Below are 12,913 nucleotides of genomic sequence, written 5' to 3'. Positions count from 1 at the left end.
CAAGCATAGGCTTGAGACAAATGGTTCTTGATTGAACAAATGATGTCCCGCGGTTCATGAGGTATGAAGTTGGGAGATTGTCTGCACTTGCAACAGTTTGATCTCAACTTGATAATCTCGTATTAGTCGTATTTGATTTACCCCATACAACGATCACAACGAGGCTTGCCCTTTTGAGTGCATGTCATTATTTTCAAGGTATATTATGTTGGGCATATGCAGACAGTTGAACTTCCATGAACATGTCCTACGCCACTATGGGTATGTGCACAACATACCACATGATCCATCAATTATAAGAGATGAGAATCTATCAACAATAGAAGGAAATTGGCGGTGGTTATATTTTCAACAATATGTTATGCAAGATGTGGTTATTGCCTCTCATGCAAGAGTTTTTATTCCAAGATATATGGATTGGTTTTGTTGTGTATTACATTCATATATCATACACATGGTTGAGGATGAGCATCCAACAATGATACCGTCAAATGTGCATGTTGATGTTGGAGTTGGGGTGATGAAGATGACAATCATACAAAGCATCACACTCTAGTAAGACATATCATTTATTATTTACATGTTTGATATAATTGTAATTTATTTTTATTTTGTAGAATATATGTTGTTGCATAACCTTGACTCCATAGTTGATGGTTAACAAAGGTCATGTTGAGGGTACCCTTGTGAGGAATGGGACATACACAACCCTCATCTTTGCATGAGAAGCTACAGAAAAAGAAAAAGGATTGTGTACATTAGGAGGTCATGACATAGATGTATATGAAAATTTTATGTGGAGTAATTTATTGTTTATTAGACGTTTAGTTGTTTAATTTATTAATATGTTACGTACTTTGATTTTACGTACCTCATAATATTTATGTCCTACACTTTTGCATCAATTTTGCTTTCAGCACTTTATCCTATTACTTGATTAGGTGATGAAGCACCGCTTCCAATATCTGATGCCTGAAATAAATAATTTGAAGTTAATGATTTTCAATGTTTATAATTATAAAATAAAAGGCACAAATAAATATTTAAATATATTAATACCTCATTGAGAAAAGAGTGTTGAATCGAGACCATGCCCTCCCTGTATTTTCATTGGAACAATTGTTTTTTAAGATTGAAAAGTTAGGAAACGCACTAGTTTAAAGTTAAAGAACGTTGAGAATGGATGAGAATGAATTGTAGGTCTCTCTATTCTTTTCTTAATATATAGATAAACAGAAAACCCTCCAAAAATCAACTTCAAATAATTTCCAAACTATGCCAATTTGTAAATCGGATCAGATAACTTAGTTCCCTCCAGTTAATCAGTAATAAAAACAAATTACAAATGATGATACAAAGACACCGGCTAGAATCCTTCATTATTATTACAAGCAGAGCTTTTTTGATGTTAGATGCAATAAAAAGTTACCAGACCAAACACATTTTTTATTCAAAAGCAATATATTATTTACTTGGAAAATAATATACTTATTGAATTAATTGCTTATCATATCACATATCCCTATTTAATGTAATCAAATCATATATCTCACAATTCAAATAAAAAATAAGAAAACTCTCAAGGAATGATCATCGGAAGAAAACCAGTAAACAAACTCCTTGAAAGGCAACAAAGTAAATATCGCATGAGAATAATTGCATATAGTGGAATATAGAGAGAGCAAACGAGAAATGGTGATCCAATTCTCTTTAAAAACATTACAAGGTATTTACCACATCTAGTTGAACCAAACTGTTTAATATCTTTTTAATATCATCAAGATCCAACTACATATGTACAAAAATTAAGGCATCATATGAGAAAAAAAGAACATGACCATTAGAATATTTATAATATCACAATTGTAACCTTTTTGGTTAATGTCAAAAGCACATATGCTTTAGCCTTTGCTACCAAAATTCTTGCTCGTTGCAACTCATCATTTAAAGGAACAATAGAATGTGGCTCTATAATACTTCCAATTCCTGATCCACTCCTAACAAATACTATCTTAAGGAATGGAATTTATGAGTATCTACTAGCTTTATTGACAAACATTATTTCATGAACAATAAGTTATCAAAGTTTTGTTGACAAATTTTATGCACCACCTGCCATCAACGTTATTCACTTCCTATTTGAATTGTTACAGAATCAATACAGAAAGAAACAATTATACGAAAAAGAAATACATGTAGAGTCAAAAGAATCTTACTAGGATTGAGGTTTCACTCCTTTTACTCCTGATTATGCTTTCTATTAGTTGTTTTACCTGAAGATAGGAAACAAATAATCATAATGGAATGTATAAAATGAACTCTTCTAAATTAAAATAAACATACATATATTGTATTCTGATAATATAAATAACCATAAGAATAATGAAAAGTCACAATACAAGGCATAAAAGATTTACTAATATATTTTACATAGTAAGTGTGTGAAAGAATGCATTGCAAAATAATCATGATGTTGAGAAGTGAATATATTTCACTGATATAGAACTGGTATATTTCATTGATATACAAAGCATATCCTAGCTGAATTTAATCCTTTATTTACAAATATCTTCCAGTACAGAGGAGCCTAGCAAAGAAACAAAGATGCCATTCAATTAGTGACTAAAAGAGCAAAAATTTGCTAGAAAGAATTACACAGCTGGCAATGAATGATATCTAGCTTCTCGCCAAATTGCAGAAGAAAATCAAGAGCAACACGACTAAAAAATGAAAATCGTTTGAAATCATCATGCTCGTCATCAAATTCTCCTCTCCAAAAGAACTTATCAAGATGGTGGGGCTCAATGAAATAAACAAGAAGACATGCACAGGTAAAGTGAAATTACTAAACCAAATAAAGTCAATCAATAAAATGAAAATATCTAATAGAATACCTTCAACAGTTCCAACCCATATTTTATTTTTGTATAATTCACTGTCAAAGTATGATTCAATGAGCACATCCAAAGCCTGAATGAATAATCAAATTATTTAGAGTACTGCAAGATGCCAACTACCAAGACTGCATCAACACGTTCAATTATTTTCTTAATGAAATAGCACACCCGTAAGTTGTAGACATGATCATATTGCATACAATCATATTTGGGAGTGTATTATACATGAATTGCAACTCACGATTCACATGGTTCAGACAATAGCACCAACACTCAAGCATATCAAAACTGAGCATTAGATCACAAACTGACTATTCTTTTGGCAAGTGAAGGATAAACCACAAGTTAAATTTAAAGGACATCTCTATTCTTCGCAGCAAAACCATTCACAATAGATTTCACAAATTAAGAACCACAGTAGATTTCCCACGACAAAGGCAATCCAGCAATAGATTTCGAAGACAAGGTTATAGAGCACAAACTTGAACAAACGATGGCGGACAGAAGTTTGAAATCCTTGCGAGGAGGCGGTGATGGCGGAAAGTGAAGGGCGGGAGAGTGAGGGTTATGTTTAGGCCGCGCTAGAGTGAGTGAAGGCAAGAGTGTTTCGTGGTAGGGTTTCGTGAACGTGAGGAGAGGGTTTGTGAAGAGTTTGCAGATAGAGAGAGAGAAGAGTTACGTTTGATTTCAAAATCCAATGGAAGGGTTTGTGAAGAATTAATTAATTGTATTCGGTTTCCAAGAGTCAAAAGGAGGTTTAAAAAAAAATTGGAAATAATGAGGAATGGTGTATGGAGGGAAGGAAAACACGAAGTGTTTATTTCGAAGGAGAATTGTGTCAATTCAAAATGACACGTTTTATAAGATAATTGTGACGATTACTAAAATGTCGTATTATACAGATACTTGTAATCGTCATATTAAAACCGTCACTTCATACACATTTTTTTGTAGTTCTGAAACGTAAATGAAATACTTCCTTAAATAACCTCTGACAATTGGCTTCCAAAATTGTCGTTCCAGAAAATTTCTAAATTCCTCATTCTAGAATAGGTATATTAGTGTTTCCAAATGTGCTTTCTAAAATTTTAAAAAATACCTTTTAGAAAATAATAACTGTGTTCCAAAATATGTTTTCGGAAAGTCTCTTTTATAGAATTCATAATTTGGAAGACAGATATACGCCCATTAAAACAAAACCAGACAAAATTAAACTATTTATCCATACCTTCTTCGTGTACCCCAAGTTAGCCAACTTCAAATCACCACCACCAAAGTTCGTGGGAATACTTCAGCTTTTAACCTCAATGAAGAAAATCGGAAGCAAAAGAAAACTGTCAAAAAAGGATGAGAAGCTTTCAAATAAAATGCCAAAAGGTAAAGCGGGTATTTTAAAATTTTATGGTGAATGCAGTCAAGGCTGATTCTTACTGCACGTCCATACTTTCTTGTGCCACTTTCATAAGTTTTTGTATTCTAAAAATATCCTTTTTAATATTCCAGATTACATAATCCGGAAGTCGTTTTCTAAATCCAGAATTAGCTTCCAGATTATGTAATCCAGAAGCCTTTTGTGATTAGCTTCTGGATTACATAATCCGAAAGTATTTTCTATACATAAGATTAGCTTTCGGATTATGTGATCTGAAAGCTTTTTTTTTTCAGATGTGTGATTAGCTTCCGGATTACATAATCTGGAAGTCTTTTCTAAATATGAGATTGACTTCTGGATTATGTAATCTGAATATATTTCGGATTACATAATCCATAGGCTTATTATTTCAAATCCAAAAGGTGGGAAAAAAAGGATAAAATAATATTTTCATATTTAATATGGGGTGGCACAATAAGGTATGGAGGTGTAGGAAAAAAGAGTCTGCAGTCAATTATGAGGATATAGGATGCAAAAGCCCAATACATAGAAGAAAGAGTCTGCAGTCAATTATGAGGATATAGGATGCAAAAGCCCAATACATCTTTCTTTCTCCCAATATGGACCTCTTACGGCCCTGTCTATCTCATGCACAAACATTATTCTCTCTCTATATATATAATATGATGAATATTATTAGGATAAAATGGGTGGGTCCGATTTTAAGAAAAGAATTGGCCTTCATAATATCTTTAATTGGAGCTGGGTAGTTGATGAGTTTTTTAAATCTGCATCCGTATAAATCCTCCTTGTAAGACTCATAAAAATATATGAAGTAATATAGAATGAATAATAAAAATTTATGGAGTTTTTCAGAGTAATATAGAACCAATAGCCATAATAAAAATTTATCAAAAAATTGAAATTCATAATCTTACAATCGAGTTACCCAAGTGAACTAAAAATTACATAATTGTGAGTCACTCTAATGCATGAATATGACATATATGAAGAAGTTAACGTCAAATGTCGTGAATCTTGAGGTTTAGCTCGAGTCTCATCTTGAATGAATGTTTTAATATTAGACATGAATAATTTAGTATAGTTTGTTCATTAGGTGGGGTTAAGACGGTTTGTGTCTGTTGTCGATCTTTGATTGTGTCTGAATCTATTTAACTCTTCAAACTTGTCAACTCTACACACTTTCAAGCCCAGTCAACTTTACATGGATTCTATTTTTAATCATCTTATTAATATAAAATATTTCTTTTTACACTATTAAATACTATATAATTTATAAATTTTCAGTTTTTGTATTATCATTTAATTTACCCATTACAAATATGTTCCATAAGTTTTTATAATCTACCTCTACGAAAAAGTAACCGGGGTTATAACTTATAATGTCACTTTGAACTTAATGAAAATTGTACTTACTCAATAATAATATTCAAAGAGTCATAATATTTACCATAATAGGCACTTTTTTAAAATACACGTGTTAAAAATGCTAATAAGTTTTATTAAAAGTAAACTGTATTTATAAGGACATATAAGATTTAATGAAAAGAGTAAGCGGCAAAATTCAAAGAGATGAATAGAAATTCAATATTATCCAATCATTCACTTGGGACTAACATTTAATGCTATTAATATATATTTATAGTGATTTTAATAGTTTTTTCATTATTTAATTTGCATTAAAGGTGTTTAAAATAAAATAAAATCACTTTAAACCACAAAACTAATAAAAAATAAGAACTAATTCAACTAAAAAAACAAATAATAGTACTTTCTATCGTGTGAATTTGTTATTGAAAATAATGTAGAGTGTCCTGTATAAACAATTTTTTTTTTAAAAATAGTCAAACATTAAATCTTATTTGAATTTGATATTATATTTAAAATAAAAATAAAACAAATCGAACCCCTTATGTTTGCTTCATAAAAATTAAATATTGCTTCATATATAATATATATATATATATATATGAAATTAAATTGCATCAGTAACATCCGATATCTAAAATGAGAGATTGCATTAAAGAAAATAAAATGTACTAATAATTATCAATTTGAAAATCATAAGTTAAATTTATAAGGAAAAAAAGTACATATATACTAATTATGACGTTAGTTACAATACAAATAATTGGTTTTGTAATTAAATATTATTAATATTCTTTATTCTCCATTTTTTTTAATTTGAAGTACTCAAACATATATTCTATACATTAATTCTTTAATCAACATTTCAAAGTGCCCATTAATAGAACTCTTCCCTTTAAAAGATATATAATTTAAAATACTTATAAAGCAATAAATATCTTTAATAAATAAAACAATTGAATAAAAGTATATTTTATTATTTAATCTGTGAGGAATTCTTTTATATCAATTTGTACATCTTCGCAATGGCCATACTCCCTAATCAAATTAATATTTTTTAAATTTAAGTTAAAAACTTATTTTGTAGAATACAAATTTAGTTAATTAAATTAAAATCATACACAATATATCAAAATCATTTGAATCTAAAAAAATTATTTAAGAAAATTAGCATAATAATCATCCAAACATTTGACTTTTTTTCATTTTAGTTTGTACAAATTTATATAATAATTTTTGTAAGAAAAAAAATTGTACTTTTAACAACTAGTCAATTAATTAATTTTAATTTCAGTTTTCTTGCTTACAAGTTCAAAGTTGAAGTGAATCTAACCCTAGTATTCTAAACTCATTCTTACAGATGAATCTCCTATTAATCTATTGTTATTTTGAAATCCTAAACTGCATAAAATCCCATCCCTTTTCATAACCCTTCTTCTATGATTCTCTCCCTAATGGGCTCAGAAATCGAGAATCCAACAAACCCCCAACAACCCCATAACCAACACAATCCAATTATGGCTTCAACCCAAAATCACGTAAACTGTTACGAACCAGTTATCAACAATAACAACAAAATTGAAACGACTAACCGTTGTGGCGGTGACGACGTCCACAGTCACAGTCGAGTAACGTTAGTCCACCCTCACTCCCTCCTTCCCATGCCAGTCCCGCCGCAGAATTTCCAATCAAACCAAAACGAAGTCGCTCTGCCCAGCTTCTCCGTCGGAAGCTTCCTCCGCCAGCGGAGCACCGACCTTTCCGCCGCGATCGTGAAGCGTGTCTCCTCGCTCCGCCAGTCCATGGAGGAGGATGACGAGAAACGCGAAGTGACGGAGTTCAGCCTCTCCGGCGTGAAGGTTGTGGTGACGGCCAAGCCGGAGGAGGACGAAGACGCGTCGTTGAGAGGACGCATCACCTTCTTCTCTCGGTCCGATTGCCGAGACTGCACCGCGGTACGCAGGTTCTTCAGGGAGAAAGGACTGAGGTTCGTGGAGATAAACGTGGACGTTTTCAACGAGAGGGATAGGGAGCTGCGGGAGAGGACGGGGACCGGTTCGGTGCCGCAGATTTTCTTCAACGAAAAACTGATTGGAGGACTGGTGGCGTTGAACTCACTTCGGAACAGCGGGGAGTTCGACCGGAGAGTCGCGGAGATTATCGGCGGGAAGGCGGCTGATGGAAATGCGCCGTGGCCACCGGCGTACGGGTTCGATTGCGCGGAGGAGGATCGCGCGGACGAGATGGTTGGAGTGGTTAGCGTTCTGCGGCTGAGGTTACCGATTCAGGATCGGTTGCGGAGGATGAAGATGGTTAAGAACTGCTTCGAAGGGAACGAGTTGGTGGACGCGCTGATTCAGCACTTCCACTGCGCGCGTAGCGAGGTACGTTTTTTCTTCGTACACCGTATGCCTACGTATTTTTGTATTTTTCCATTTTTTTCATTTTTCATTGCTATATTGGTATTGGTATTGTCATTGTATACGACTGTATGGTAGGAATGTTTTTCCATTTTTTTATTTTAATTGAATTGTTACCAACACATCATTGGTAGATGGACGCATTTATTAAGTTCTAAAATTGTTACCAACACTTTTTTTATAATGAATTAGACATCATAAAATTTAATATATAAAAAATCATAAAATTGGATGAAACTCATATTTTGTTTTAATGATTTTGTATCACAATTTTATATTTTATAAGAAGCTTTAAGTAATAGATAACTTTAATCAATAAAAAATCTAATAAAAAACACATATTTTCTATTAAACTAAATTAGAATAATAATGACTTAATTATAATTTTAAATATCATTTTAATTATAACTTCGTTCATATGTTTAAGAGAAATATTGAAGTGAAATTCTAATAAACCGTCACGTCAGCATAAATATACTTATCGACGTGATATTTTATTGTATTGTTAATTAGTATTTTTGTAATATTGATGTTATTAGTAGGTTAATATATAAATAAAATTATATAATTATAACTGCGGTATGAAATTCTTTAAAAAAAAGTGAAATTGAAAAAGTAGCTATCAAACTTTTTAATACTTAAAAAAAATATAACGAGTGAGGTATATGCAGATAAGGAAGGGAGATTGTGGGCATTAAATTTTTCACTTATTAAAGAACGAGGCTTTTGATTGTGTTTGGGGTAGAAGCTTTTGGATATGGCAAAGAAACGTAAGGCGTAATAATGACACACACTGAGAGTACGATCATAACAATGCTCGTGATTTGGAACGTTATGATTTGGTTTTCAAAATGATGTATAATACTTTATTGAGACATAGGTTCAAAACGGCTCTAGCACGAACTTTTATGCTAAATAGAAGAGGGAGGGGGTAGTCCAATAAGTTGTATAGATAATATGTTGACTCATAATTCTTTTTTTCTTTAATGTGACTGTATAAATGTTTATTCATTTTATAATGTCAAACTTTTTGTTTCTCTTCAAATTAATTGGTAATATGGTATGTAATATGCTACTGTTAACGGGGCCCCTTGGTAGGGTAATAAGTGACAAGGTTTAAGTTTCAAATTGGATGAGCTTATACAATTTGTAAAGTCAACCTAGTTACACAACAGGGGTCCCATGCCCAGTGCCAATCACATCTAATGGAAGAGTCAAACAAACTCACATTACATATTTTGAAAGAGTCTCTTCAGAATCGATATGTGAATTATTCCATATCATAACTTCTTCAGAAATAATCTTTTCATCGTAGATAATGAGTCAAGTAACATTTTTCGTTTTGAAATTCTCTATCCCATCTTCAATTTTTATTTTTTTTTCCGCTGCTAGTTTGTGGTATTTCAGGGGACGTTTAATCGTTAAATATAATATTAACCGGTGTCATTTGTAAATAAAACAACATATTCATTTTTAGTTTCATACCAAGTCATGCTTGGCTAGTTCGGCACGGTATTTTGATGAGCAGCCACTTGGGTTGCGTCAATGGCTAAAATTCTAATGGATTTTTCCATTATAAATAAACAAATATTCAACGGCTTTTAATTCATTTGGGAGTAGTGCATTTAAACTAATGATAACGCAAGGTGGTAGTGGGAAAATTAGACAATCATTTATCCTACTTGAAAGGCAATTACGTGCGCAACACTTAGAAAAATTCAACCACAAACGAGAGATATTATCGCAGTTTTTAGTTTTTATTATTTTGTGGTGCAGGATTGACACGCCACTGTGGTTTGTCAATTCTATTAATTTTACTCTCTGAATATGATATTTTATGTCCCACTTTCAAAATAGTTCTCCGGACTTCTGTTTCGGTAACTCGTGATCTGCCGTCCTTCAAATATTGATTACAAATTTTCAGCATAATGTATTAAAAAAGTTATTAGAACATCTAATGTGTGGATTTTTTTGTTTATAATAAATTAATAAGGGAAGTGTGGTGTAAATTCGCATGTACATTTTAAATGCAGTGAATTTTAGAAATGTAAGAAATAGTTTACTAGTGTTTATTCATGAAATCATTTAGAAATTATTCACACCGCAGTAAATACAGGCGGTGCTAGCGAAGAAAAGAGTTACCTCAAGTAATTGAGGGAAGTCATGTACCTAAGCAAAAAAAGATTTGTGTTGGATAATCTTATATGAATTTTATTGAACAAAACAAATGTTACTATTCCTTGTAGCTAAAGAACTCAGGTCTGTGGGGTGATAGAAAGGTTTTTTAAATTTTCTCAATAAAACAATCTTTTAACCAAGATAATGAATATTTGCTAAGGTGTTTTCATGAACATAGACAAGAAATGTCAAAGTATCTTAAATTCGTGTATTTTCATTCTATTCTCTTTGACGTACTTTGTTTGTAGTGTCTTCCCAACTTTTATCCCTATTGTGTATGATTTGTTTCCCAACACCTGAAATTAAAATGTTTGTATTCCAAAATAATATCTAGGCCGTTGAAATCGGACAGCAATTATCCACGAAGCACTTCATCCATCATGTTTTCGGGTAAGAAAAGAGCTTCTGCGCCTAATAAGCCTCGACTCATTTCAATAAATCATAATCTTTTGATAATTTTCTTACTGGCACTGGTAACTTTATTCTGCAGGGAAAAAGATTTTGAGGAGGGAAATCACTTATATCGTTTCCTTGAGCATGAACCTTTTATCCCCAGGTGTTTTAATTTTCGTGGTACCACAAATGATAGCGAACCAAAGACTGCAGCTGCAATATGCACTAGGCTTGCCAAGATTATGTCTGCCATTCTTGAGTCTTATGCTTCTGATGACAGGCAACATGTTGATTATGAGGCCATTAGCAAAAGCGAAGAATTTCGTAGGTATGCTAACACTTCATGTAGAGTTCTTCTATTTTATTGTTTTGTTATTCTATTGCATATGGTGAAAGCAAATGTTCTGCAAATATGCTCACTTATTAATCGTTTATAATTTCGTGATTTCGTCGACTGTGAAGTCTGCAATGCGTATTGTTTGTTTTGCAGCGGTCCCATATTGTTTATCAAGTTTATTTTTTTCCTTCTAACTGCAGGTATGTAAATATGACTCAGGATCTGCAGCGAGTGAATCTCTTGGAACTATCAGAAAATGAGAAACTTGCATTCTTCTTAAATTTATATAATGCTATGGTCATCCATGCTGTTATTAGCGTAGGGTGTCCAGAAGGTGTGATTGATAGGAGATCCTTCTTCAATGATTTCCAGTATCTGGTTGGAGGGCATCATTATTCTCTTAACAGTATTAAAAATGGTATCCTCAGATGCAATCGTAGGTCACCGTATTCCTTAGTAAAGCCCTTTACCACAGGAGACAAGCGGTTAGAGGTAAAATAACTTTTTTCTTTTCAGTTTACGATGGCATTTTAACAACATGAGTGTTTTATTTTTCAGGAAGTTTTTTACCCTGAAATGCAATCTTAAATTTTCTGAATTAGTTTTATTCGTCCTTTTATCGTAACATTAAATTTCTATACCCTATGTTAACAAGTACTTCCTACCATTTATAGTTACTATGATTGGCTATGAATATGAATATACTTAACCTGTTCCTGACAAATTGCAGGTTGCTCTGGTCAAGTTGAATCCGTTATTGCACTTTGGACTTTGTAATGGTGCAAAATCCAGCCCAAAAGTTAGATTCTTCTCACCTCATAGAGTTGTAGACGAGTTAAGAGGTGCTGTGAGAGAGTTCTTTGAGAATGATGGAATTGAAGTGGACCTGGAGAAGAGAACTGTTTATCTAACTCGGATTTTCAAATGGTAAATAAGCAGTCAGAACTTTTCCATCGTATTAGTTCTGACTTCATTATAAATTTATAGCTCCCTTCTTATGACTCTGTCTTACACTTTGGCAGGTTCAGTGGAGATTTTGGACCAGAGAAAGAAATATTAAAGTGGATACTTAATTACTTGGATCCAAATAAAGCCGGTCTTGTGACACATCTCTTGGGAGATAGTGGACCAGTTCATATCTCTCACCAGAATTTTGATTGGTCAATAAATTCTTGAGTACTATGCCATTTAATTTCTGCCACTGAATATAGGATATGCTTAATGGACGTGTACCAGATTCTGGTATCTTAGGAGACAAGTAGAGAGAATTTAAGTGATGTGATACGGAAACAAATAATTGTAGATTTGAAATCATTTTTGCACGCCGCATGTGCAGAACAGATGTATGTAGAAACTCTAGATCATACATAGTTTGAATTGAGATTTCTCCTCAGAAAAAAAAAACCAGTAGTGGGCATTGATAAATACAAATTCTTAAGTAGGAACAGATTCTACATAGAATTGGCTATGATAACACTGGAAAGTGCTTTGGAGTTGTAGAATATGGTCCTATAGTTGGTTCTTCGACAAGTATTAAATCTACCCTTGTAAATTGTAGTAAATAAAGCTGAAAACACAAGCAAGATGATTTCTTTGAGGCGTGGATGATTATTGTCCGTAAGAACTTATTCACAGTGTATTGCTCAAGTCGCTCAAGATAAAATTGAAACTTCTTGAATAAAATCGAGGATCACAGAACTAGCAAGTAAATTCTAAACTCCTAAGAATAAAAGAGCTCAAGACAACGGAAATATAAGAAAAGAGAAGAACAAAAATAAAAGTGCATTTTGTAGAGAGTAGAAAAGAGAGAATGTGAAAGGCAAAGTGTGTGTCTTTGGAGCAGGCTTAAGACTCCTATTTATAGATGGAGAGGGAAGACTCAAATTCATAGAAGAAAAGAAGTTGTTTTGCAGGATCGCAGTGACCT

General features: G+C 32.6%; 1 protein-coding gene and 1 long non-coding RNA gene across 4 annotated transcripts; one reads left to right on the top strand and one right to left on the bottom strand.

Annotated features, from left to right (window-relative positions):
* Window positions 1-359: 359 nt before the first annotated feature.
* Window positions 360-7,944, bottom strand: LOC137818843 (uncharacterized). Of its 3 annotated transcripts, XR_016516334.1 has the most exons (7): window positions 7,251-7,376; window positions 4,126-4,200; window positions 2,895-2,970; window positions 2,217-2,273; window positions 1,060-1,099; window positions 872-972; window positions 360-729 (listed from the first exon to the last, which is right to left on the bottom strand). It is a non-coding gene; the product is annotated as an uncharacterized LOC137818843 (long non-coding RNA). The 3 variants fall into 3 exon arrangements; XR_011082151.2 differs by lacking the exon at window positions 2,895-2,970 and having other exon boundaries at window positions 4,126-4,231; window positions 7,251-7,944; XR_011082152.2 differs by lacking the exon at window positions 2,895-2,970.
* LOC137818842 (uncharacterized) lies at window positions 6,916-12,594 on the top strand. Its single transcript, XM_068622469.2, has 6 exons — window positions 6,916-8,042; window positions 10,591-10,646; window positions 10,747-10,977; window positions 11,187-11,478; window positions 11,717-11,913; window positions 12,009-12,594. Exons 1-6 carry the CDS (start codon window positions 7,098-7,100, stop codon window positions 12,160-12,162), a joined length of 1,875 nt encoding a protein of 624 aa, XP_068478570.1. The 5' UTR covers window positions 6,916-7,097; the 3' UTR covers window positions 12,163-12,594.
* The last annotated feature ends 319 nt before the right edge of the window (window positions 12,595-12,913 follow it).

Source organism: Phaseolus vulgaris, chromosome 10 (genome assembly GCF_051622355.1).
Source record: "Phaseolus vulgaris cultivar YP4 chromosome 10, ASM5162235v1, whole genome shotgun sequence".
NCBI lineage: Eukaryota > Viridiplantae > Streptophyta > Magnoliopsida > Fabales > Fabaceae > Phaseolus > Phaseolus vulgaris.
Note: the sequence above shows the minus strand (reverse complement) of the source record. Positions and strands in the feature narration are given on the sequence as shown.